The sequence below is a fragment of the Pseudorca crassidens genome, chromosome 18, assembly GCF_039906515.1.
Source record: "Pseudorca crassidens isolate mPseCra1 chromosome 18, mPseCra1.hap1, whole genome shotgun sequence".
Lineage (NCBI taxonomy): Eukaryota > Metazoa > Chordata > Mammalia > Artiodactyla > Delphinidae > Pseudorca > Pseudorca crassidens.
In genome coordinates, this window is record NC_090313.1 from 79924100 (window position 1) to 79947459 (window position 23360).

General features: G+C 39.2%; 1 protein-coding gene across 5 annotated transcripts in view; it reads left to right on the forward strand.

Annotated features, from left to right (window-relative positions):
- CENPJ (centromere protein J) overlaps positions 1-23360 on the forward strand; it is a 57195-nt gene that overhangs the window by 14909 nt on the left and 18926 nt on the right. For all 5 annotated transcript variants that reach the window (XM_067713870.1, XM_067713868.1, XM_067713871.1 and 2 more), the window contains exons 5-10: positions 938-1237; positions 11118-11229; positions 11993-12095; positions 12223-13852; positions 15629-15761; positions 18898-19063. In XM_067713870.1, coding sequence (XP_067569971.1) covers positions 938-1237; positions 11118-11229; positions 11993-12095; positions 12223-13852; positions 15629-15761; positions 18898-19063 — 2444 coding nt within the window. The remainder of the gene's footprint in view (positions 1-937; positions 1238-11117; positions 11230-11992; positions 12096-12222; positions 13853-15628; positions 15762-18897; positions 19064-23360) is intronic.

Below are 23360 nucleotides of genomic sequence, written 5' to 3' on the forward strand. Positions count from 1 at the left end.
GTTGTTGCTCTTCTGTCAAAGATGTTGTTAGGCTGAAGTGGGTTGACCATTCGTTAAAAATATTTAGTGGGAGAGTATTGTTTTTAAGGAAGGGAGGTTGACTCTGATACTCAATGAGGGCCTACCTGATTTCCAGTTTTATTTGTGGGCTGGGGATGAGGCAGATGGTATAGGACACAAGTGGCATGCCTTTTTTATGAAACACTTCCCATTATGTCTTTTAATTCTGTTTAATTGAAACAATCTGGGAGAACAGAGGAAAGTAGCAGGATTTCAAGGGACTGGTACAGCAGGCAGGATGGCTAGTATTGCCATCTATCCTCTAAGAATTATACCTTAGAGGTATATAGAAAGGGAATCCTCTCTCTGTTTATTGGGTGATTTCAAAAGTAGAGACTTAAGAAACAAAACAGGTAAAAAGTAATACAGGAAATTTAGGAACTACAGAAAAGTACAAAACAGAAGTCACCCATAATTCCACCACCTGAGGTTACCAACATGTTAATGGTAATATAAAGGGAAAATGCGTTTGTGTGTTGTGACACAGCAGTTACTGATCATCAAGGAGCAATTCAGATTATTTGTAACTATCTGCATTGGTGCTCTCCATTTAACTGTATTCGTCACAGGGCTGTAGAGTTGACAGCTCCCAGCAGTGCTCATGGATGGAGCGTGATTGGTGCCTTCCAGAGTTAGGCGGTGCTGCAGCTCTGCCACGTACAAACTGCACATGAATCGTGGTATAAATATATTCAAAAATCAAAGGTCACTTTGGAGTCTTACAATTTCATGATTTTGTTAAACATAGTTTCCTATTAATGAGGAAAAGATACTTTTATCACTTGGGAGAAAACTTTGTATTCAATAATAGGGGTAACAGGTAGTACAGAAAATGTTATAGAAAGTCATCAGTTTTTTTCATTTTCTTAATCGTAAGGTTTAACTCTAGTGCCTGATGACCAGAGCCAGAAGTACAGATCTCCAGGAAATTCAGCCACTGTAGAGAAACCCACGCCCTTCTTACCATCATATATCTACCAGAATCAAACCCAAGAAAAAAAACACACTTCCAACATTTTATCCGATGAACAAAACAACTTCCGTAGAACTACTCATCCAGATTTTGTTTTAACTTCAAAAAGTGGTGCTTCTCCCAATTTGTTTTATGAGGCTCAACATCAAGAAGCACTTGTGAAAAAAAATGATTTGAAGGAAGAAAACCATAACCATCCTAAAGGTGAGTTACTTATTTTCCTCTCTTCTGTAGTTAACTGACAGTGTCACCTGGTTGTTCTAAGACAAGAAAAGTCCTTTCTGCATTTTTTCCTTGTCCCCTGCATCTTTTTTTTTTTTTTTTTTTTTTGCGGTTATGCGGGCCTCTTACTGTTGTGGCCTCTCCCGTTGCGGAGCACAGGCTCCGGACACGCAGGCTCAGCGGCCATGGCTCACGGCCCCAGCCACTCCACGACATGTGGGATCTTCCCGGACCGGTGGGGCATGAACCCGCGTCCCCTGCATCGGCAGGCGGACTCTCAACCACTGAGCCACCAGGGAAGCCCTCCCCTGCATCTTTAATTGTGAGATCCTACCTGCTACACAGCCACTGAGCCTGGATAGGACACAGAACCAGACATAGAATTTGTGACTTTCCAGGAACAAATTGCAGGACAACTCATGCCAATTTCAAACCTCGCGTGGCAGCGTGGGTCTTCAAAAAGGGAGGCAGCGAGTTCTGCATGCACCATTTTCCTTGAGACCTTAGAAAAGTTTAAAATTGAGTTAAAATGTGTGTGCTAGTGGTGGGGCACAGGATAGAAGATGTGAAGTGTGAGCAGTAGGTTGGTGATGGGAGTTATTACTCACAAAAGGAATCCCCCTAACCCAGACACTCGTCGCTGGCCCTCTGTGTTCCCAGAACCCAGCACGTGCCTGCCGGAGAACTGGCACTCAGTGTCTGATGGTCCAAACTCATGGAGCTCTCGAGGCATTTCTAGTATATTTTCTTCTTGTCCTTTTTTTAAAAATTTTTTTAAGTCCTGTTGCTGTGCTCACTCCCTGGCCTTTTTTTCCCCCTCCACATTTTGTAATCATAAAATATTGTATAATAAATTGTGTTCTTTTCCCACTCAACATGGAAAATGCTATGGTACGTTCTGTAGCCTTCATAACCGTAATTTTAATGGTTGTCATCTTTATGCAGATCATCAAATAATATATCAGTATTTAATGTTCTTTGTGGTAGGACTGAGTCATTTCCATTATTTTTAATTTAGTTTTCAATTTTAATGGTGTTTTTATGTATATGTTCCTTAGAGTAAGTTATAGAAAAACACAAATGATATGGCAAAACGTGTCTATACTTACAGTTTAGGATTGGGCAGTTTTGGGATAAAAACTTATTCCTAATTTCGAGTAATTCCTGGGTTTAAAGAGGTCGTGTCTCTTCCTTATTTTTTAAACAGTACTCTCCCTTAACCTTTTCAATTTTTTTTTTTTTTTGGCCGCACTGTGCAGCATACGGAACTTCCCCTACCAGGGATCAAACCCGTGCCCCTTGCAGTGGAAGTGCAAAGTCTTAACTATTGGACCACCAGGGAAGTCCCCTTAACCTTTTATTTTGGAAAATTTCAAACATCCAGAAAAGTTGAAAGACCACTGCTGTAATTACCAGTATACCTACCACCTACATGCAACAGTTGATATTTTTCCATATTTACTTTGTCTATCTATATTTGTATGTGTGTGTATATACCTGTATCTATACTTAAATTTATATCTGTATTTACATCTGTATATAGTTTGCTGAGTCATTTCATTGCAAATAATATGCAGACATTATATCATTTCAAATATCAAGTAAAAATTAGGACATTCTTCTATATAACCACAATACTGTTATTATACCTAGGGACCTTATCTATGCAAATGCAATTCAGAATTCTCCCTATGATCCCAAAATTGCCTTTTAAAGGTGTTTTTTTAAAAATAGGATCCAGTCAAGGTTTATGTATTACATTCAGTTGTTACAACTCTTTATTTTATTTTTTTTGTTTTGTTTTGTTTTTCCGGCCGCACAACGAGGCGTGCGGGATCTGTTTCCCGACCAGAGATAGAACCCATGCCCCCTGCATTGGGAGCATGGAGTCTTAACCACTGGACCACCAGGGAAGTCCTTTAGTCTTTTTTAACTTAGGAAAGCCCACACCTTTTTCTCCATAATATTAAACTTTTGAAGACTTGTGTTTTTTTCTTTTTTTTAAACATCTTTATTGAAGTATAATTGCTTTACAGTGTTGGGTTAGTTTCTGCTGTATAACAAAGTGAATCAGCTGTACATATACATATATCCCCATATCCCCTCCCTCTTGAGCCTCCCTCCCACCCTCCCTATCCCACCCCTCTAGGTGGTCACAAAGCACTGAGCTGATCTCCCTGTGCTATGCGGCTGCTTCCCACTAGCTATCTATTTTACATTTGGTAGTGTACATATGTCCATGCCACTCTCTCACTTCGTCCCAGCTTACCCTTCCCCCTCCCTGTGTCCTCAAGTCCATTCTCTACATCTGTGCCTTTATTCCTGTCCTGGCCCTAGGTTCTTCAGAACCACTTTTTTTTTTTTTTTTTTAGATTCCATATATATGTGTTAGCGTATGGTATTTGTTTTTCTCTTTCTGACTTGCTTCACTCTGTATGACAGTCTCTAGGTCCATCCACCTCACTGCAAATAACTCAATTTCGTTTCTTTTTATGGCTGAGTAATATTCCATTGTATATATATGCCACATCTTCTTTATCCATTCATCTGTCGATGGGCACTTAGGTTGCTTTCATGTCCTGGCTATTGTAAATAGAGCTGCAATAAACATTGTGGTACAGGGCTCTTTGAATTGTGCTTTTCTCAGGGTATATGCCCAGTAGTGGGATTGCTGGGTCGTATGCCAGTTCTATTTTTAGTTTTTTAAGGAACCTCCATACTGTTCTCCATAGTGGCTGTATCAATTTACATTCCCACCAACAGTGCAAGAGGGTTCCCTTTTCTCCACACCTTCTCCAGCATTTATTGTTTGTAGATTTTTTGATGATGGCCATTCTGACTGGTGTGAGGTCATTGTACTATACCTCATTGTAGTTTTGATTTGCATTTCTCTAATGATTAATGATGTTGAGTAGTCTTTCCTGTGTTTGTTGGCAGTCTGTATGTCTTCTTTGGAGAAATGTCTATTTAGGTCTTCTGCCCATTTTTGGATTGGGTTGTTTGTTTTTTTGATATTGAGCTGCATGAGCTGCTTGTAAATTTTGTACATTGAATTCTTTGTCAGTTGTTTCATTTGCAAATATTTTCTCCCATTCTGAGGGTTGTCTTTTCGTCTTGTTTATGGTTTCCTCTGCTGTGCAAAGCTTTTAAGTTTCACTAGGTCCCATTTGTTTATTTTTGTTTTTATTTCCATTTCTCTAGGAGGTGGGTCAGAAAGGATCTTGCTGCGATTTATGTCATAGAGTGTTCTGCCTGTGTTTTCCTCTAAGAGTTTTATAGTGTCTGGCCTTAACATCTAGGTCTTTAATCCATTTTGAGTTTATTTTTGTGTATGGTGTTAGGGAGTGTTCTAATTTCATTCTTTCACATGTAGCTGTCCAGTTTTCTCAGCACCACTTATTGAAGAGGTGGTTTTTTCTCCATCGTATGTTTTTGCCTCCTTTATCAAAGATAAGGTGACCATATGTGCATGGGTTTATCTCTGGGCTTTCTATCCTGTTCCATTGATCTGTATTTCTGTTTTTGTGCCAGTACCATACTGTCTTGATTACTGTAGCCTTGTAGTATAGTCTGAAGTCTGGGAGCCTGATTCCTCCAACTCCATTTTTCTTTCTCAAGATTGCTTTGGTTATTTGGGGTCTTCTGTGTTTCCATACCAATTGTGAAAGTTTTTGTTCTATTCTGTGAAAAATGTCATTGGTAGTTGACAAGATGGGGATTGCATTGAATCTGTAGACTGCTTTGGGTAGTATAGTCATTTTCACAATGTTGATTCTTCCAATCCAGGAACATGGTATATCTCTCCATCTATTTGTATCATCTTTAATTTCTTTCATCAGTGTCTTATAATTTTCTGCATACAGGTCTTTTGTCTCCTTAGGTAGGTTTATTCGTAGGTATTATATTCTTTTTGTTGCAGTGGTAAATGGGAGTGTTTCCTTAATTTCTCTTTCAGATTTTTCATCATTAGTGTATAGGAATGCAAGAGATTTCTGTGCTTTAATTTTGTGTCCTTCCACTTTACCAAATTCATTGATTAGCTCTAGTAGTTTTCTGGTAGCATCTTTAGGATTCTCTATGTGTAGTATCATGTCATCTGCAAACAGTGACAGTAAATAAAACAGTGACAGTTTTCTTTTTTTTCCTATTTGGATTCCTTTTATTTCTTTTTCTTCTCTGATTGCTGTGGCTAAAACTTCCAAAACTATGCTGAATAACAGTGGTGAGTGTGGGCAACCTTGTCTTGTTCCTGATCTTAGTGGAAGTGATTTCAGTTTTTCACCGTTGAGAACGATGCTGGCTGTGGGTTTGTCATATATGGCCTTTATTATGTTGAGGAAAGTTCCCTCTATGCCTCCTTTCTGGAGGGTTTTTATCAAAAATCGGTGTTGAATTTTGTCGAAAGCTTTTTCTTCATCTATTGAGAATATCATATGGTTTTTATCCTTCAGTTTGTTAATATGTTGTATCCCATTGATTGATTTGTGTATATTGACGAATCCTTGCATTTCTGGGATAAACCCCACTTGATCATGGTGTATGATCCCTTTAATGTGCTGTTGGATTCTCTTGGCTAGTATTTTATTGAGGAGTTTTGCATCTGTGTTCATCCATGATATGGGCCTGTAGTTTTGTTTTTTTGTGACATCTTTGTCTGGTTTTGGTATCAGGGTGATGGTGGCCTCGTAGAATGAGTTTGAGAGTGTTCCTCTCTGCTGTATTTTGGAAGAGTTTGAGAAGGATAGATGCTAGTTCTTCTCTAAATGTTTGATAGAATTCACCTGTGAAGCCATCTGGTCCTGCACTTGTGTTTGATGGAAGATTTTTAATCACAGTTTCAATTTCAGTGCTTGTGATTTGTCTGTTTATATTTTCGATTTCTTCCTGGTTCAGTCTCGGAAGGATGTGCTTTTCTAAGAATTTGTCCATTTCTTCCAGGTTGTCCATTTTATTGGCATAGAGTTCTTGTAGTAATCTCTCATGATCCTTTGTATTTCTGTACTGTAAGTTGTAACTTCTTCTTTTTCATTTCTACTTCTGTTGATTTGAGTCTTCTCCCTTTTTTTTCTTGATGAGTCTGGCTAGTAGTTTATCAATTTTGTTTGTCTTCGCAAAGAACCAGCTTTTAGTTTTATTGATTTTTGCTCTTGTTTCCTTCATTTCTTTTTCATTAATTTCTGATCTGATCTTTATTTCTTTTCTTCTGCTAACTTTGGGTTTTTTGTTTTTCTTTCTCTAATTGCTTTAGGTGTAAGTTTAGATTGTTTTTTTGAGGTGTTCCTTGTTTCTTGAGGTAGGATTGTATTGCTATAAACTTCCCTCTTAGAACTGCTTTTGCTGCATTCCATAGGTTTTGGGTCGTTATGTTTTCATGTCATTTGTTTTTAGGTATTTTTTGATTTCCTCAGTGATCTCTTGGTTATTTAGTAGTGTATTGCTTAGCCTCCATGTGTTCGTGTTTTTTGCAGATTTTTTCTGTAATTGATATCTAGTCTCATAGTGTTGTGGTCGGAAAAGATACTTGGCACGATTTCAATTTTCTTAAATTTACCAAGGCTTGATTTGTGACCCAAGATATGATCTATCCTGGAGAATGTTCCATGAGCACTTGAGAAGAAAGTGTATTCTGTTGTTTTTGGATGGAATGTCCTAGAAATATCAATTAAGCCCATCTTGTTTACTGTATCATTTAAAGCTTGTGTTTATTTATTTTCATTTTGGATGATCTGTCTGTTGGTGAAAGTGGGGTGTTAAAGTCCCCTACTATGGTTGTGTTACTGTCGATTTCCCCTTTTATGACTGTTAGCATTCGCCTTATATATTGAGGTGTTCCTATGTTGGGTGCATAAATATTTACAATTTTTATATCTTCTTCTTGAATTGATCCCTTGATCATTATGTAGTGTCCTTCTTTGTTTCTTGTAATAGTCTTTAAAGTCTGTTTTGTCTGATATGAGAATTGCTACTCCAGCTTTCTTTTGATTTCCATTTGCATGGAATATTTGTTTCCATCCCCTCACTTTCTGTCTGTATGTGTCCCTAGGTCTGAAGTGGGTCTCTTGTAGACAGCATATATATGGGTCTTGTTTTTGTATCCATTCAGCCAGTCTATGTCTTTTGGTTGGAGCATTAAACCATTTACATTTAAGGTGCTTATTGATATGTATGTTCCTATTACCATTTTCTTAATTGTTTTGGGTTTGTTATTGTAGGTCTTTTCCTTCTCTTGTGTTTCCTGCCTAGAGAAGTTCCTTTAGCATTTGTTGTAAAGCTGGTTTGGTGGTGCTGAGTTCTCATAGCTTTTGTCTGCAAAGGTTTTAATTTCTCCATTGAATCTGAATGAGATCCTTGCTGGGTAGAGTAATGTTGGTTGTAGGTTTTTCCCTTTCATCACTTTAAATATGTCCTGCCACTCTCTTCTGGCTTGCAGAGTTTCTACTGAAAGATCAGCTGTTAACCTTATGGGGATTCCCTTGTATGTTATTTGTTGCTTTTCCCTTGCTGCTTTTAATATTTTTTCTTTGTATTTAATTTTTGATAGGTTGATTAATACGTGTCTTCGTGTGTTTCTCCTGTATGGGACTCTCTGTGCTTCCTGGACTTGATTGACTATTTCCTTCCCATATTAGGGCAGTTTTCAGCTATAATCTCTTCAGATATTTTCTCAGTCCCTTTTTTTTTTTTCTTCTGGGAGGCCTCTCTTTCGAATGTTGATGCATTTAGTGTTGTCCCAGAGGTCTCTGAGACTGTCCTCAATTCTTTTCACTCTTTTCTTTGTTCCGCTCTGTGGTAGTTATTTCCACTATTTTATCTTCCAGGTCACTTATCCGTTCTTCTGCCTCAGTTATTCTGCTATTGATTCCTTCTGCAGAATTTATAATTTCATTTATTGTGTTGTTCATCACTGTTTGTTTGCTCTTTAGTTCTTCTAGGTCCTTGTTAAATGTTTCTTGTATTTTCTCCATTCTATTTCCAAGATTTTGGATCATCTTTACTATCATTACTGTGAATTCTTTTTCAGGTAGGCTGCCTATTTCCTCTTCCATTTTTTTGGTCTGGTGGGTTTTTACTTTGTTCCTTTATCTGCTGTGTATGTCTCTGTCTTCTCATTTTGCTTAACTTACTGTGTTTGCCGTCTCCTTTTTGCAGGCTGCAGGTTCTTAGTTCCTGTTACTTTTGGTGTCTCCCCTCAGTGGGTAAGGTTGGTTCAGTGGGTTGTGTAGGCTTCCTGGTGGAGGGGACTGGTGCCTGTGTTCTGGTGGATGAGGCTGGATCTTGTCCTTCTGGTGGGCAGGACTGCGTCTGGTGGTGTGTTTTGGGGTGTCTGTGAACTTTTTATGATTTTAGGCAGCCTCTCTGCTAACGGTTGGGGTTGTGTTCCTGTCTTGCTAGTTGTTTGGCATAGGGTGTCCAGCACTGTAGCTTGCTGGTTGTTGAGTGGAGCTGGGTCTTAGCATTGAGATGGAGATCTCTGGGAGAGCTTTTGCTGTTTGATATTATGTGGGGCCAGGAGGTCTCTGGTGGATCAATGTCCTGAACTTGTCTCTCCCACCTCAGAGGCTCAGGCCTGACACCCGGCCAGAGCACCAAGACCCTGTCAGCCACTTGGCTGAGAAGAAAAGGGAGGAAAAAAAAAAGAAAGAAAAAAATAAAGTTATGAAAATAAAAAATATTATTAAAAATTTTTTTTAAAAAGTAATAGAGAAAGAAAGATGAGAGCAACCAAACCAAAAAGCAAATCCAGCAATGATAACGAGCGCTAAAAACTATAGTAAAACAACAACAACAACAAAAAACAGAACTGTAGGACAAATGGTAAAAGCAAAGCTATACAGACAAAATCACACAAAGGAGCATACACATGCACACTCACAAAAAGAGAAAAGGAAAAAAAACATGGAAGAGAGCAACCAAATCAATAAACAAATCTACCAATGATAATAAGCTCTAAATACTAACCTAAAATGAGCCTAAAACTAGAAACAAATTGATGCAGAAAGCAAATCCCAAGTTGCTCCCAAAGTCCACTGCCTCAATTTGGGATGATTCGTTGTCTATTCAGGTGTTCCACAGTTGCAGGTGCATCAAGTTGATTGTGGAGATTTAATCCGCTGCTCCTGAGGCTGCTGGGAGAGATTTCCCTTTCTCTTCTTTGTTCTTCACTCAGACAAGACAGGGTTAAATGAGCAGCTGATTCGGGGGCTCTGGCTCACTCAGGCTGGGGGAGGGCGGGGTACGGAATGCAGGGTGAGCCTGCGGAGGCAGAGGCTTGCGTTATGTTGCAACCGCCTGAGGCGTGCTCTGTGTCTTCCCAGGGAACTTTTCCCTGGATCACAGGACCTGGCTTGGCGGGCTGCACAGGTCCCCGGGGTGCATGCATGTGTGTGTGTGTGGATAGTGAGCTGTGCTCGCACACAGGCCTCTTGGTGGCGGCAGCAGCAGCCTTAGTGTCTCTTGCCCGTCTCTGGGGTCTGCGCTGATAGCTGCGGCTCACTCCCATCTCTGGAGCTTGTTTAGATGGTGCTCTGAACTCCCCCTCCTCGCGCATCCCGAAACTGGTTTCTTGCATCTTAGGCAGGTCCTGACTTTCCCGGGCTCCCTCTCGGCTAGCTGTGGCATACTAGCCCCTTCAGGCTGTGTTCACGCAGCCAACCCCAGTCCTCTCCCTGGGATCCGACCTCTGAAGCTCGAGCCTCAGCTCCCAGCCCCCCCGCCTGCCTTGGCGGGTGAGCAGACAAGCCTCTCGGTCTGGTGAGTGCTGGTCGGCACCGATCCTCTGTGCAGGAATCTCTCCGCTTTGCCCTCCGCACCCCTGTTGCTGCGCTGTCCTCTGTGGCTCCGAAGCAATCCCCCCTGCCACCCCCTGTCTCCGCCAGTGAAGGGGCTTCCTAGTGTGTGGAAACTTTTCCTCCTTCACAGCTCCCTCCCAGAGGTGCAGGTCCCGTCCCTATTCTTTTGTCTCTGTTTTTCCTTTTTTCTTTTGCCCTACCCAGGTATGTGGGGAGTTTCTTGCCTTTTGGGAAGTCTGAGGTCTTCTGCCAGCATTCAGTAGGTGTTCTGTAGGAGTTGCTCCACGTGTAGATGTATTTCTGATGTATTTGTGGGGAGGAAGGTGATCTCCACGTCTTCTCCGCCGTCTTGAAGGTCCCCAAGTAAAGTTTTATTTTGTAGAATTACCTCTAAAACAGTGCCCTATGCTTCAGAGTACTTCGTCATTACAGCTCTGTTAGTTTCCTGTTGCTGCCCTGTCAAGAAACTGTGACCACGTGGTGTATAAATTGTTTACCAAGGCAACTCGACACCTTCTTTCTCTGGGGCTGAATCCCCGCTGCTCACGTGCTCTTTACACACACAGATCTTCCATTGACTGCAGTGGGGATTCTCAGTGTGTAAAAGGAGAGGTTTTCCTGTCTGCAGACTTTCACTTGTCAACTTCACAGAATGGCTTCCGGATTATTTTGGGGATCTCAATCCTCAGTAGCTTGCCAGCGAAGTTGATCTGAATTGAGAACTCAACACCAGATACTTTGAATAAAGTCCAGTCCTAGCAAAGGACTTGCTTCAAAATTTAATCAGGTAACAGTGTGACCGAACAGAGGGCTCACTGTCAGGTCACAGAAGCCAGTACTATGGCACGGGTTTTTGAGAGGTCAGCTGGAAAGGAGAGCAGAATGTTGTGTTTTCATTAGCATTTTGTAGTTTTTCTTTATCATATTAAAGAATTCCTTGAGAGTTCTAAAATCTTTGGTATACATTAAGTTTAACTAAATATTTTTTTAGTACAGTAACTTGTAAAATTCTCAAGTTTTAAGACTTTAATATGCTTTTTTTTGAACTAAATTGTTGCTCATTTTTATCCTAGGAGAAGGTATTTTACCATGTTCGGAGAAAATGACGGAACAGATTCAGGAAGGGAACAATACGAACTTAAAAAAAATTGGTGATTCCTCAGAAGTGGTTAATATTGAAGAAAGGTATCATCCATGTTGGAAGGAATTTAGTATAATAGTCATTATTATTGGTACTTTCTCTGAAAGATCCATAGTTTTCTTGTTTTTGCCTGGGTATGCTTTTAAGTAAAGGGTTGAAGATCCAACGTATTCCATGTTGTCAGCAACAGAAGCAGGTTGGGGAGATACATCAGGTTGACAATGTACTGGAAAAATGGAGCAAAGTTTTTTCACCTAAGGGAAATATCTGGATAAAACTAAGCTTCTCTCAAATAAGTAAATCCTGTTTTGGAGAAGAGAAAAAAGTCATATATTGGAGTCTTACACATGGTATCACTTACAAATAATAATTGAGTGAGTGTGGTTACAGAATTTAAAAATTTTATGTCAGAGATAAAGTATCAACTGTGAGGTTGTTTATTATTTTCTTAAGTATTTTAATATACATTATGGAATGGCAAATGACTTTTGATTGTTTTGTTTATATTATTAAGGATCTTAAAGAATGTATTTAATGAACTATTTTTGAAATATTTTTATTTATGTAATGAATATGTTACTTCAAAAGTTAATCTAAGGTCAGTAGGTGGACTTCAGAGGGGTTTTTCAAATCATGTGTAGTGACGTGTATTTCTATATTTTGGAGGATGGAGTGGGATTGTAGCTTTTAATAGATTCTCGGAGGGGATCTGTGACTTTGAAAAAGGTTAGTTCTCAGTCAGGCACACTAAGTGTAAAGTATTCACCACATGATTTGAATGTTAAATAACTTTACTTTCATGATTAGGCCTATTAAAGCTGCTATTAGAGAAAGGAAACAAACCTTTGAAGACTACTTAGAAGAACAAATTCGGTTGGAAGAACAAGAACTGAAACAAAAACAGCTAAGGGTTAGCATTTCCACTATTTTGATTAAATTATCTTAAGGCTTTAGAGATTTGTTTATAATTTGCTTTAAAAATAACTTTGAGATTACTTGGATATACCAGAATTAATTCAAATATTCTTTTATTTTAGGAAGCAGAAGGATCCTTGCTAATCAAAGCAAAACCAAAACAACCATTCTTAAAACGAGGAGAAGGTTTAGCTAGATTTACTAATGCTAAATCTAAGTTTCAGAAGGGGAGAGAAAATAAACTAGTCACTACTCAGAGCATTTCAGAGGACAAACCTGTGTTTAAATTAGATAAACAACAATTCCAGCGGAAAACTGCTCATATAAATAAAGAACTGTGTACAGAGAACCTTCCTGTCAAAAAGAACAGTAAAGCCAGAACAAAGAGTGGTTGTGTCACACTCAGTCAGAAGCCGAAAGTGCTTAAGGGTAACAATAGGAAAAGTCTCTCTCCAGCAGGGTTGAAGATACTGGCAGGGAAGAAATGTGATGGGCAATTTAGAGGTCAGATCAATTTAGAAAAAACGGTAGAATCTAATAATAAAGAAAATGTACCCGAGTGTACAAAACCTTGTGACGTTGGTTGCAAAATCTGGAATAATACGCAAGGTAAAGACAGACTTTCCCTTTTGACAGGGCTGGCCAGCTGCGTGGCTTCTAAGAGCCCAATAAGTGAGACTTCGAAAGAGTCAGAATCTTCTCTTGACATTTCTCTTCAGAAAAAGTTAGAGAATTGGGAACGAGAAAAGGAAAAGGAAAATTTGGAATTAGATGAATTTTTGTTTTTAGAACAAGCTGCTGATGAAATATCATTTTCTAGTAATTCCTCATTTGTACTGAAGATCTTAGAGAGGGACCAACAGATCTGCAGAGGTCACCGGCTGTCTTCTACTCCTGTCAAAGCTGTGCAGCAAGAGAAGACAGCAACACCGGATCCCATCAGTGAGCGTAACCAAAATGAGGATCCAGACCGTACCAAGTGTGAAAGTAAGGGTGAGTGTGAGGTTGCACCCAAACAACCTGATTCAGTATCCTCACCTGATGGATCGCAGGAACAGTCCTGTAAAGTCAATAGGAAAGTGTTCCAAATGAGCACTTGTGAAAGTCCAACTAGGTGGAATGCAAGCGATGACGAGGGTGGTACAGACAGTGATGATAGCACTGATTCTGAGGAACACCTTGATGTCACCATAAAACCATCAACTGAGGATAAAGAAAGGGGTTTCAGCAGCAGAGAAGATAGTCCGCAAGTCTGTGATGGGAGGGGACCTTTAAGGGACACCAGGACTCAAGAAGAAGATAAGAGGAGAGATGTTGATTTAGATTTGTCTGATAAAGATTACAGTAGTGATGAGTCTATCATAATAGCAGGCTTGAAAAATAAAGCTTCTGATTCCTCAAGAAGATACCCATCTATGAGTAAAATTGACTTTGATGATGAAAGAACTTGGACTGACCTTGAAGATGATTCATTTAAACATGATGTTATTCTTGGGAATGAAGCCATTTATGGGACTCCCCAGACAACCTACCCTAATAAGAGTGAAAAATGTGTACTGGACAAAACAATAAAAAGGAAGGTTGCAGCAGTCAAGAAGGGAGAAGACTTGAATAAATCCAGTAGGAGCACAAGTCCTCCTCCTACCTCGGATCTGATGATGAAATTCTTCCCTTCTTTGAAACCAAAATCAAAATCAGATTCACGCTTGGGAAATGAACCCAAGTTAAACATAAATCAAGACCAGCCACCTGGTAAGTCAGAGCATTGTAAACTATGTAATGGAATGTTACAAGTTTAGCATTTGCTTTATCAGTATGTTGTCAGAATGCTTATTAAAATCCCAACCTTTCTAGTTGCTCAGTGGAAATCTAGTAGGTGATTTGTTAAAGTTTAGTAGGTAATTTGTTAAAATTTGATTTGTTTTGTGAATCTAATGTAATAGTCACTAGTATAAGAGTTTTGGAAGAATTGTGATTTCAGATTTTTCAAATTTTAGCCTGTATCTTATTGCTAAGGCTTTAAAATTAATTATTATAAAGTGAGATAACATTTAAGTTTCTTTTATAACCAGGGAATACCCAATTTGTGGTTTGTGCTACTGTGCTACCTCTGTGTGTGTGTATTTTTTTTAATTAGTTTTTTTTTTTTTTTTTTAACTACCTCATGCATTTACTTGCCAAATATGATGAGGAAGAAACACAGTAAAATTCAAGTTTCTTTTCTTCCCCAGACCTGGGCTCTTAGAGACATCAACTTTCCCATTTCATTTGTGTATTCTACAAAGATTCCATGCATATGAAAGCATATGTGTGAATGTGTATATAATCCTCCTTTCTGCACAAATGAAAACATATTTTTTATATACTGTTCTGCACCTTGCTTATAATAAATTTTGAAGATTGTTCTAATACACACACATCTGTCTCATTCCATTTAGTGGCTATATAGTATTTAGTTTATGTGATGGATTTTATTAACTTATATTGAAAGCAGTTTTCCATTATGTCATGTTATATTATAAACTCTGAATGTCTAGCAAAGCATAGGTGCTTTAAAATAGAAATTGTAACTTAAGGTAATTTTTTAAAATACTCTGATTTTAAAAATATATTTTAAAAATAATATTTTTTGCAGGAATTTTGGAAGTTAAAAAGTAGAAGCAAAAATGTTTATAACTACCCTATCCTAAAGTAATTGTGATATCATTTTGGGATATTTCTTTCCATTCATTTCTCCTGTGTATTTTTCATATGGTAGAGACATATATTATAACTCGCCTCATCCTTTTTGACCAGGTGTATAATATGCTTTGGCCATATCATTAAAACTCTTTGTATACTTTAAAAATGGTTGCAGAGCATTATATGAATGTAGCATAATTTTATTTAGTAATTTCTTTAATGTTGGATACGAATTATTTTTCACTATTAGAAATAACACTTCAATGCATATTTTTGTGCAGGACGATTTGTATGATTTTATAAGTTCGTTCTTTAACTAGATTTTTAGAAGTGGGTCTAAGGGTAGATAATGTGTATTTTAGCCTTGTGTTACAAATCAGGGTTATTTTCCAGAAGGGTAGTGGAAGGACGAAAGCATTGGCTATTTTCTTAAGTAGCAAATTTGATACTGAAAAAGATCTTAATTTGTATTTCTTTGATCAGTGGGGGGTAAACTTTGATTTTGGTGTTCATTAGAGCTTTAAGTCTCTTGCAAATACTTATTCATGTTCTTAAGCTATTTATGTATATTGGTTTAAAAATTTATTTGATTTTTTAAATACATAACGTTCATTTGTCATCAGATTGATACTCTTGAGGTAGAATGATTTGATTCTTAAATTTAGGCTGTTCCATCTGGAAAGTTAGACTATAATAATTTTTTTCTTTGCTTTTAGAAGCATTGTTTCTAATGCATTTTAATAGTACAGGTGTTTACCGTATTTTTGGCTCCTAGTGTAATAGCTAGCTAGTGTTTTGCTGTTGAAAGCTTTTTGTGAAGTTCAGTATTTGTGGCTTATCTTATAGGTGACAATGTTCGATCTCAAGTTTTGAGAGAGAAAGTTATTGAATTGGAAACAGAAATAGAAAAATTTAAAGCTGAGAACACATCTTTAGCTAAACTTCGCATTGAACGAGAAAGTGCCTTGGAAAAACTCAGGTAAGTTTGCATCTGTAAGTGGGGGAAAATGTATAGTGATTCAGCTTTATTTTTAAGATTATATCTGAACTATTTGAAACAATTCTTATTAATCCAACAATAAAAGTGAGAGAAGAAGTGAAATAAATACCACATAAGAATTTTTAAATAAAATGACCCACTGTGGTCAAAGATGTCTTAAAAGGAGAATTGTCGTCGTGATGAGGTCATAAATTGAAATTTGAAAAGCAGTGTGGAGCTCTGAATTCAAGGGCCACCTTGGCCAGTGTATTAGTTTCCTAGGGCTGCTGTAACAAAATATACACAAACTGGATGGCTTGAAACAACAGAAATTTATTTTCTCATGGTTCTGGGGGCTAGAAGCCTGAAGTCAAGGTGTCAGCAGAGCCATGCTTTCTCTTGTATCTTCTGTTGGTTTCTGGTGATCCTTAGCCTTCCTTGGCTCACAGCTGGACATGTGGGTTGTGTCTATGTTTGGGTCATTGTGAATAATGCTGAGGAACCACCATACTGTTCTGCACAGTGGCTACACCAGTTTACATCATGTTAGTTGATTTGTGTGTGTTGAACCAACTTTGCATCCTGGGGATGAATCCCACTTGGTCATGGTATTTAATGCTTTTACTGTGCTGTTGAATTTGGTTTGCTAGTATTTTTTTGAGGATTTATACACTGTATTCATCAGGGACATTAGCCTATAGTTTTCCTTTCTTGTATCTTTGTCTGCCATTGGTATCAGAGTGATAACTAACCTCACAGAATGAGTTTGGAAGTATTCCTTCTTTTCTTGGAAGAGTTTAAAAAAGAATGGTGTTAATTTTTTCTTTGACTGGTGGAATTTACCTGTGAAGCCATCTGGTCCTGGACTTGTGTTTTTTGGGAGGTTTTTGATTACTGATTCAGTCTCCTTATTTGTTATTGGTCAGTTCAGACTTTCTGTTTCTTCTGGATTCAATTTTGGTAGGTTGTATGTTTCTAGGAATTTAACCATTCTAAGTTATCCAGTAGTTTCGAATATAATTATTCATATATGGTCCTTTTTATTTCTGATGCATCTGTTATAATGCCTTGCCTTTCATTTATGACTTTATTTATTTGAGTCTTCTCTCTTTTTTCTTAGTCTAGCTAAAGGTTTGTTGATTTTTTTCCTCCTGGACTCCCATAATGCGTATATAGTTCATTCATACAGTAGTGTCCCATAAATCCTGCAGGCTTTCTTCACTCCTTTTCATTCTTTTCCCTTTTTTCCCCCTCTGACTGAATAACTTTGAATCACCAGTCTTCACAGTCACAGATTCTCTCTTCTGCTTGAGTCTGCTGTTGACGTTTTCTGTTGCATTTATCACTTCATTCCTTGTATTCTTCAGCTCTAGAATTTCTTTTTGGTTCTTTTTTTATGATTTCTGGCTCTTCGTTGAACTTATTGTTTTGTTTCACGTATCGTTTCCCTGGTTTAATTGAGCTGTTTTTCTGTGTTTTCTTGTAGCTTGCTGGGCTTCCTTAAAGCAATTGTTTTGTGCTCTGTGTCAGGTCATCTGTAGACCTCGATTTCTTTGGGATTGGTTACTGGAGCTTCATTAGTCCTTTGGTGGTGTCACGTTTGCCTGATTCTTGGTGATCTATGTGGACTTGTGTTGATGTCTTTGCATTTGAAAGAAGAAACACCTGTTTCTGTCTCTACAGACTGTTTTTGGCAGGTAAAGACCTTCTTCTGCTGGATCCCTGGACCGGTGGGTCTACTTTCAGGATCACAGTCAAGTGGGGTTGTAGCTGGGTCCACAGTTGGTAGGCCTGTTACCAGGGTTGCAGTCAGCTGTGGTTCCTGCTGGATCCCCAGTAGGACAGGACTACTTCTTGGACCACAGTCAGGCAGGGCTGGAGCTAGGTCATGGGGCTGCCTCGTGGTCCACTGTTGAGTCTGTAGACAGGAGGTGTGTTTCCAGGCGTGAGGATGGGTGGGGCTCCTGCCAGGTTTCTGAGCAGCTTCCTACCAGGTCCCTGGGTGGGCAAGACTGACTCCGTACCACATAGAACAGGGCTGGAGCTAGGTCACAGGGCTGTGTCAGGATCTGTAGGCAGGAGCAAGGTCTGTGGGTCTCTTTCCAGGGGCATGAATGGGCATGGCTCCTCCTGGGTCCTTTGGCAGTGGGGCTGTTTTCAGTGCGTCAGGACCACATTTGGTAAGCCTGGCACTGGGGCATGGGCCTGCCTTCTCTAAGTGGCTGTCCTTGACCTTAGGCTTCACCAGCGTTTCTCATTTCCTGCCTGAATCCTAGAGCTTCCACAAACGCACTTCTGTCTGTGGATGACGTTTGTGTGGAAGGATGTGAGCCAGGGGCCTCTTGTTCCACAGTTTTGTGTCGTCACTCTCCCTGTGCTCTTTACACAGCATCCAGAAGGAGCCCGGGTCCTGACAGTTCCTCTGACCCGCGTGCTCCTAAGCTAAATACCAGGGTCTTCACAGTGGTCCACAGACCCTAATTAATCGCCCCGCCTCCCGCACCCCCCCACCCTTTTTTCCTGACGTTTTCTCCTACCGTTCTGTCTCTTTAGCCACACTGGCCTCCTGCCTGTTCTTTGAACACATCAGGCATGTTCCTATCTCAGGGCTTTTGCATGTGGTGTTCCCTCTGCCTGAACTGTTTTGTCCAGGTACCTCCATGGTGGTTCTCTCACGTCCCTCAGGTTTTACCTCAAATACTGCCTCAGCAAGATGACTCCATCCATAATTTCAGGCTCCTAACCTCCATATTTCCTAACCTCATTCCTTGGTTTATTCTTCTTAACATTTCCAGTGTTCCATATATTTTACTTGTTAATCTTATTTATTGTCATCTGTCGCTCCCACTAGAATGTAAGAAGCGTTATAGGAGTAAGGATATTTATTTTTCTCACTGTGGTTTCTCCAGTACGTAGTGTAGTACTTGAATCATAGTAGGTATGCAGTGAACGCTTGTTGAGTAGTGCTTTACTGAGTTAATTGACTGTTACTTCACTACTGTGGGCTGAAGATGGATTCACCAAAACTAGCAGCTCCTCAATTCCAGGTTGTCACTGGTGTTCCATTTTGGTACCACACGTGGATTACTGTACTGAGGTGGTCTCCTTAGATTATAACGTGGTTTGGTTGTTTTAGGAAAGAAATTGCTGACTTTGAACAACAGAAAGCAAAAGAATTGGCTCGAATAGAGGAGTTTAAAAAGGAGGAAATGAGGAAATTACAAAAGGAACGCAAAGTTTTTGAAAAGTATTCTACAGTTGCAAGAACTTTTCCGGATAAAAAAGAACGTGAAGAAATACAAGTATGTCAGTTCCTTACATTATACTCATATCAGTTAGTAAAGATGACAGTCTGGTAAGAATCTTAGAATTATTTGATGTGTCAAAGGGAAATTGGGTATCAGTTTATTAATCATCCATTGACTCAGCAAATAATCTGAGACATCAGGAACATCTTTTGTAGTCTTGACTTCCTTTTTTTTTCAATTTTTTTTGGCCATGCCATGTGGCATGTAGGATCTTAGTTCCCCGACCAGGGATTGGACCCGTGCCCCCTGCATTGGAAGCACGGAGTCTTAACCACTGGACCGCCAGGGAAGTCCTGTAGTCTCGACTTTTAAAGAGTAAAATACATCAGTTCTTTTCTTACTGAAGGCTTCCCCAGAAAATGCTCCGATAATGACATGGATGTATTAACAAGCCAGGAGTTGGAGGTTCACCAGTGGAATGTGTTAATTTGTTTGACCCACCACACATTGTTCTGTTCATTTATAATAATTTAAGTCTTGTATACTAACTAGGTGTTTAACTCTAAAACTTGTAAACTGATAAGCCAAATCATCAGTCCTACTCATTTCAAAGTTAGAAATGGACATGATCAGAGGAAAGTAGTAGTTAAAAAGAACTAATGCATTTCTAGCTAAAACTATAAACCTTCTAGGAAAAAATGTAGGTGAATATATTTGCGACAGTGGCATCTGCAGAGGTTTCCAAGAGAAGACACAAAGAACTAAGTATAAAAGAAAAAGTGGATATATTGAATTTCATCAAAAGTAAAACTTCAATTTACCAAAATAAAAATTTTAAATGGCTTTCTATTATTTATAGCATAAAATACAAACTCATCTTCCACTTTCATATTTTACATACTAGTTTTTTTGAGTCCCGGCCTTTGCTTCCTTCCTTTCATATATAGTGCACCATCCTTGATTAGTCTTAGTACACACCTGTAGCTTCAATTACCACATGCAGTGTCTATTAGGGTCTTTAATTCTATTTATTTCTGTAGGCGGAAACGTGCCATTATGTTTTTGTTCATGCTTGGTTTATTATATCTAATATGTTAGACTTTAACAATCTATTAAAGTTTTTATTTCAAAAGGTAATATATTCCTATTCAAAAGGTACAAAAAGATGTGCTGTGAAACCTCTCCGTCTCACACTTGCCCTGGCACCTGATTTACGTCTCTTTTGAGGTATCCGGTGTTACCAATCTTTTGTATCTTTTCAGAGAAATTCTAAGCAAATACATATGTATATTCCCAATTAAAAAAAACCAAAAAGCAAATTAATGGTAGTATACTAAAATCATTTTACGTCCTAACGTAAAGAGCGTTCTCCTTTACCATTGAAAATAGATGCGTTATAACAGCTGCATTGTATGGAAGTGCCGTAATCTACCTAACCAAGCATTTACGTTATTTCTGCTTTTTCTGTATATAAGAAGTGCTCTCCTGAACAACCCTGTACATATCTCCCCTCTCGCAGTCATTCTGCATAGTCATTTAACATGTGGTTATTGAGTACAGCCTGTATAGCAGGCATGCACTAGGAATGAGGTAGTGAACAAAATAAATTCATCCTTACCTGTTTGTAGCTTATGTACACAAGCATATCTGTGGGATAAAGTCCTGCAAATGAAATTTCTAGGCTAAAGGGTATGTACTTAGTAGATATTGCCAGATTATCCCTCCATAAATATCACGACAATTTTTTTTTTCTTTTTGGCTGCATTGGGTCTTCGTTGCTGCACGCGGGCTTTCTCTAGTTGTGGCGAGTGGGGGCTATTCTTCCTTGTGGTGCGCAGGCTTCTCATTGTGGTGGCTTCTCTTGCTGCAGAGCACGGGCTCTAGGCGCGTGGGCTTCAGTAGTTGCAGCACGTGGGCTCAGTAGTTGTGGCTCACGGGCTTAGTTGCTCCATGGCATGTGGGATCTTCCCGGACCAGGGTTCGACCTGTGTCCCCGGCATTGGCAGACGGATTCTTAACCATTGCGCCACCTGGGAAGTCCCTGTCATGCCAATTTAAAATTCTACTAGCAATTTTAAGATTGTTTTTTGCTCTTTGCCTGAAAGGTAAAAGGTTAAAATTCGTGTTAAATTTAATTGAATTTCTTTTCTCTTTCCCTCTCTCCCACTCTCCCTAACCCTCTCCTTTGGGTCTTAGTTGTGACATGCAGCATCTTTTGTTGTGGCTCACAGCATCTACATTGTGGTGCGCGGGCTTCTCTCTAGTTGTGGCGTGTGGGCTCTAAAGTGTGTGGTTTTAGTTGCCCCACAACATGTGGGATCTTAGTTCCCTGACCAGGGATAGAACCCACATCCCCTGCATTGGAAGGCATATTCTTTTTTTTTTTTTAAATTTTAAAAATTAAAAAAAAATTATTTTATTTATTTATTTTTGGCTGCTTTGGGTCTTCTTTGCTGCATGTGGGCTTTCTCTAGTTGTGGCGAGCGGGGGCTACCCTTCATTGCGGTGCGCAGGCTTCTCATTGCGGTGGCTTCTCTTGTTGCAGAGCATGGGCTCTAGGCATGTGGGTTTCAGTAGTTATGACATGTGGGCTCAGTAGTTGAGGTGCACAGGTTTAGTTGCTCTGCGGCATGTGAGATCTCCCCGGACCAAGGCTTGAACCTGTGTCCCCTGCATTGCCAGGCAGATTCTTAACCACTGTAACACCAGGGAAGCCCTGGAAGGCAGATTCTTTTTTTTAATTTTAATATTTGAATTTTATTTATTTTTTTATACCACAGGTTCTTATTAGTCATCAGTGTTATACACATCAGTGTATACATGTCAATCCCAATCGCCCAATTCAGCACACCACCATCCCCACCCCACCCCATGGCTTTCCCCCCTTGGTGTCCATACATTTGTTCTCTACATCTGTGTCTCACCTTCTGCCCTGCAAACCGGTTGATCTGTACCATTTTTCCAGGTTCCACATACATGCGTTAATATACAATATTTGTTTTTCTCTTTCTGACTTATTTTACTCTGTATGACAGTCTCTAGATCCATCCACATCTCAACAAATGACTCAGTTTCGTTCCTTTTTATGGCTGAGTAATATTCCATTGTATATATGTACCACAAATTCTTTATCCATTCGTCTGTTGATGGGCATTTAGGTTGCTTCCATGACCTGGCTATTGTAAATAGTGCTGCAGTGAACATTGGGGTGCATGTGTCTTTTTGAATTGTGGTTTTCTCTGGGTATATGCCTGGTAGTGGGATTGCTGGATCATATGGTAATTCTATTTTTAGTTTTTTAAGGAACCTCCATACTGTTCTCCATAGTGGCTGTATCAGTTTACATTCCCACCAGCAGTGCAAGAGGGTTCCCTTTTCTCCACACCCTCTCCAGCATTTGTTTGTAGATTTTCTGATGATGCCCATTCTAACTGGTGAGAGGTGATACCTCATTGAAGTTTTGATTTGCATTTCTCTAATAATTAGTGATGTTGAGCAGCTTTTCATGTGCCTCTTGGCCATCTGTATGTCCTCTTTAGAGAAATGTCTATTTAGGTCTTCTGCCCATTTTTGGATTGGGTTGTTTGTTTCTTTAATATTGAGCTTCATGAGCTGTTTATGTATTTTGGAGATTAATCCTTTGATTAATCCATTGATTCGTCTGCAAATATTTTCTCCCATTCTGAGGGTTGTCTTTTCGTCTTGTCTATGGTTTCCTTTGCTGTGCAAAAACTTCGAAGTTTCATTACGTCCCATTTGTTTTACTTTTGTTTTTATTTCCGTTACTCTAGGAGGTGGATCAAAAAAGATCTTGCTGTGATTTATGTCAAAGAGTGTTCTTCCTATGTTTTCCTCTAGGAGTTTTATAGTGTCTGGCCTTACATTTAGGAATTTAATCCATTTTGAGTTTATTTTTGTGTATGGTGTTAGGGAGTGTTCTAATTTCATTCTTTTACATGTAGTTGTCCAGTTTGCCCAGCACCACTTATCGAAGAGGCTGTCTTTTCTCCATTGTATATCCTTGCCTTCTTTGTCATAGATTAGTTGACCATAGGTGCGTGGGTTTATCTCTGGGCTTTCTATCTTGTTGCATTGATCTATGTTTCTGTTTTTGTGCCAGTACCATATTGTCTTGATTACTGTAGCTTTGTAGTATAGTCTGAAGTCAGGGAGTCTGATTCCTCCAGCTCTGTTTCTCCCCCTCAAGACTGCTTTGGCTATTCGGGGTCTTTTGTGTCTCCATACAAATTTTAAGATGTTTTGTTCTAGTTCCGTAAGAAATGCCATTGGTAATTTGATAGGGATTGCGTTGAATCTGTAGATTGCTTAGGGTAGTATAGTCATTTTCACA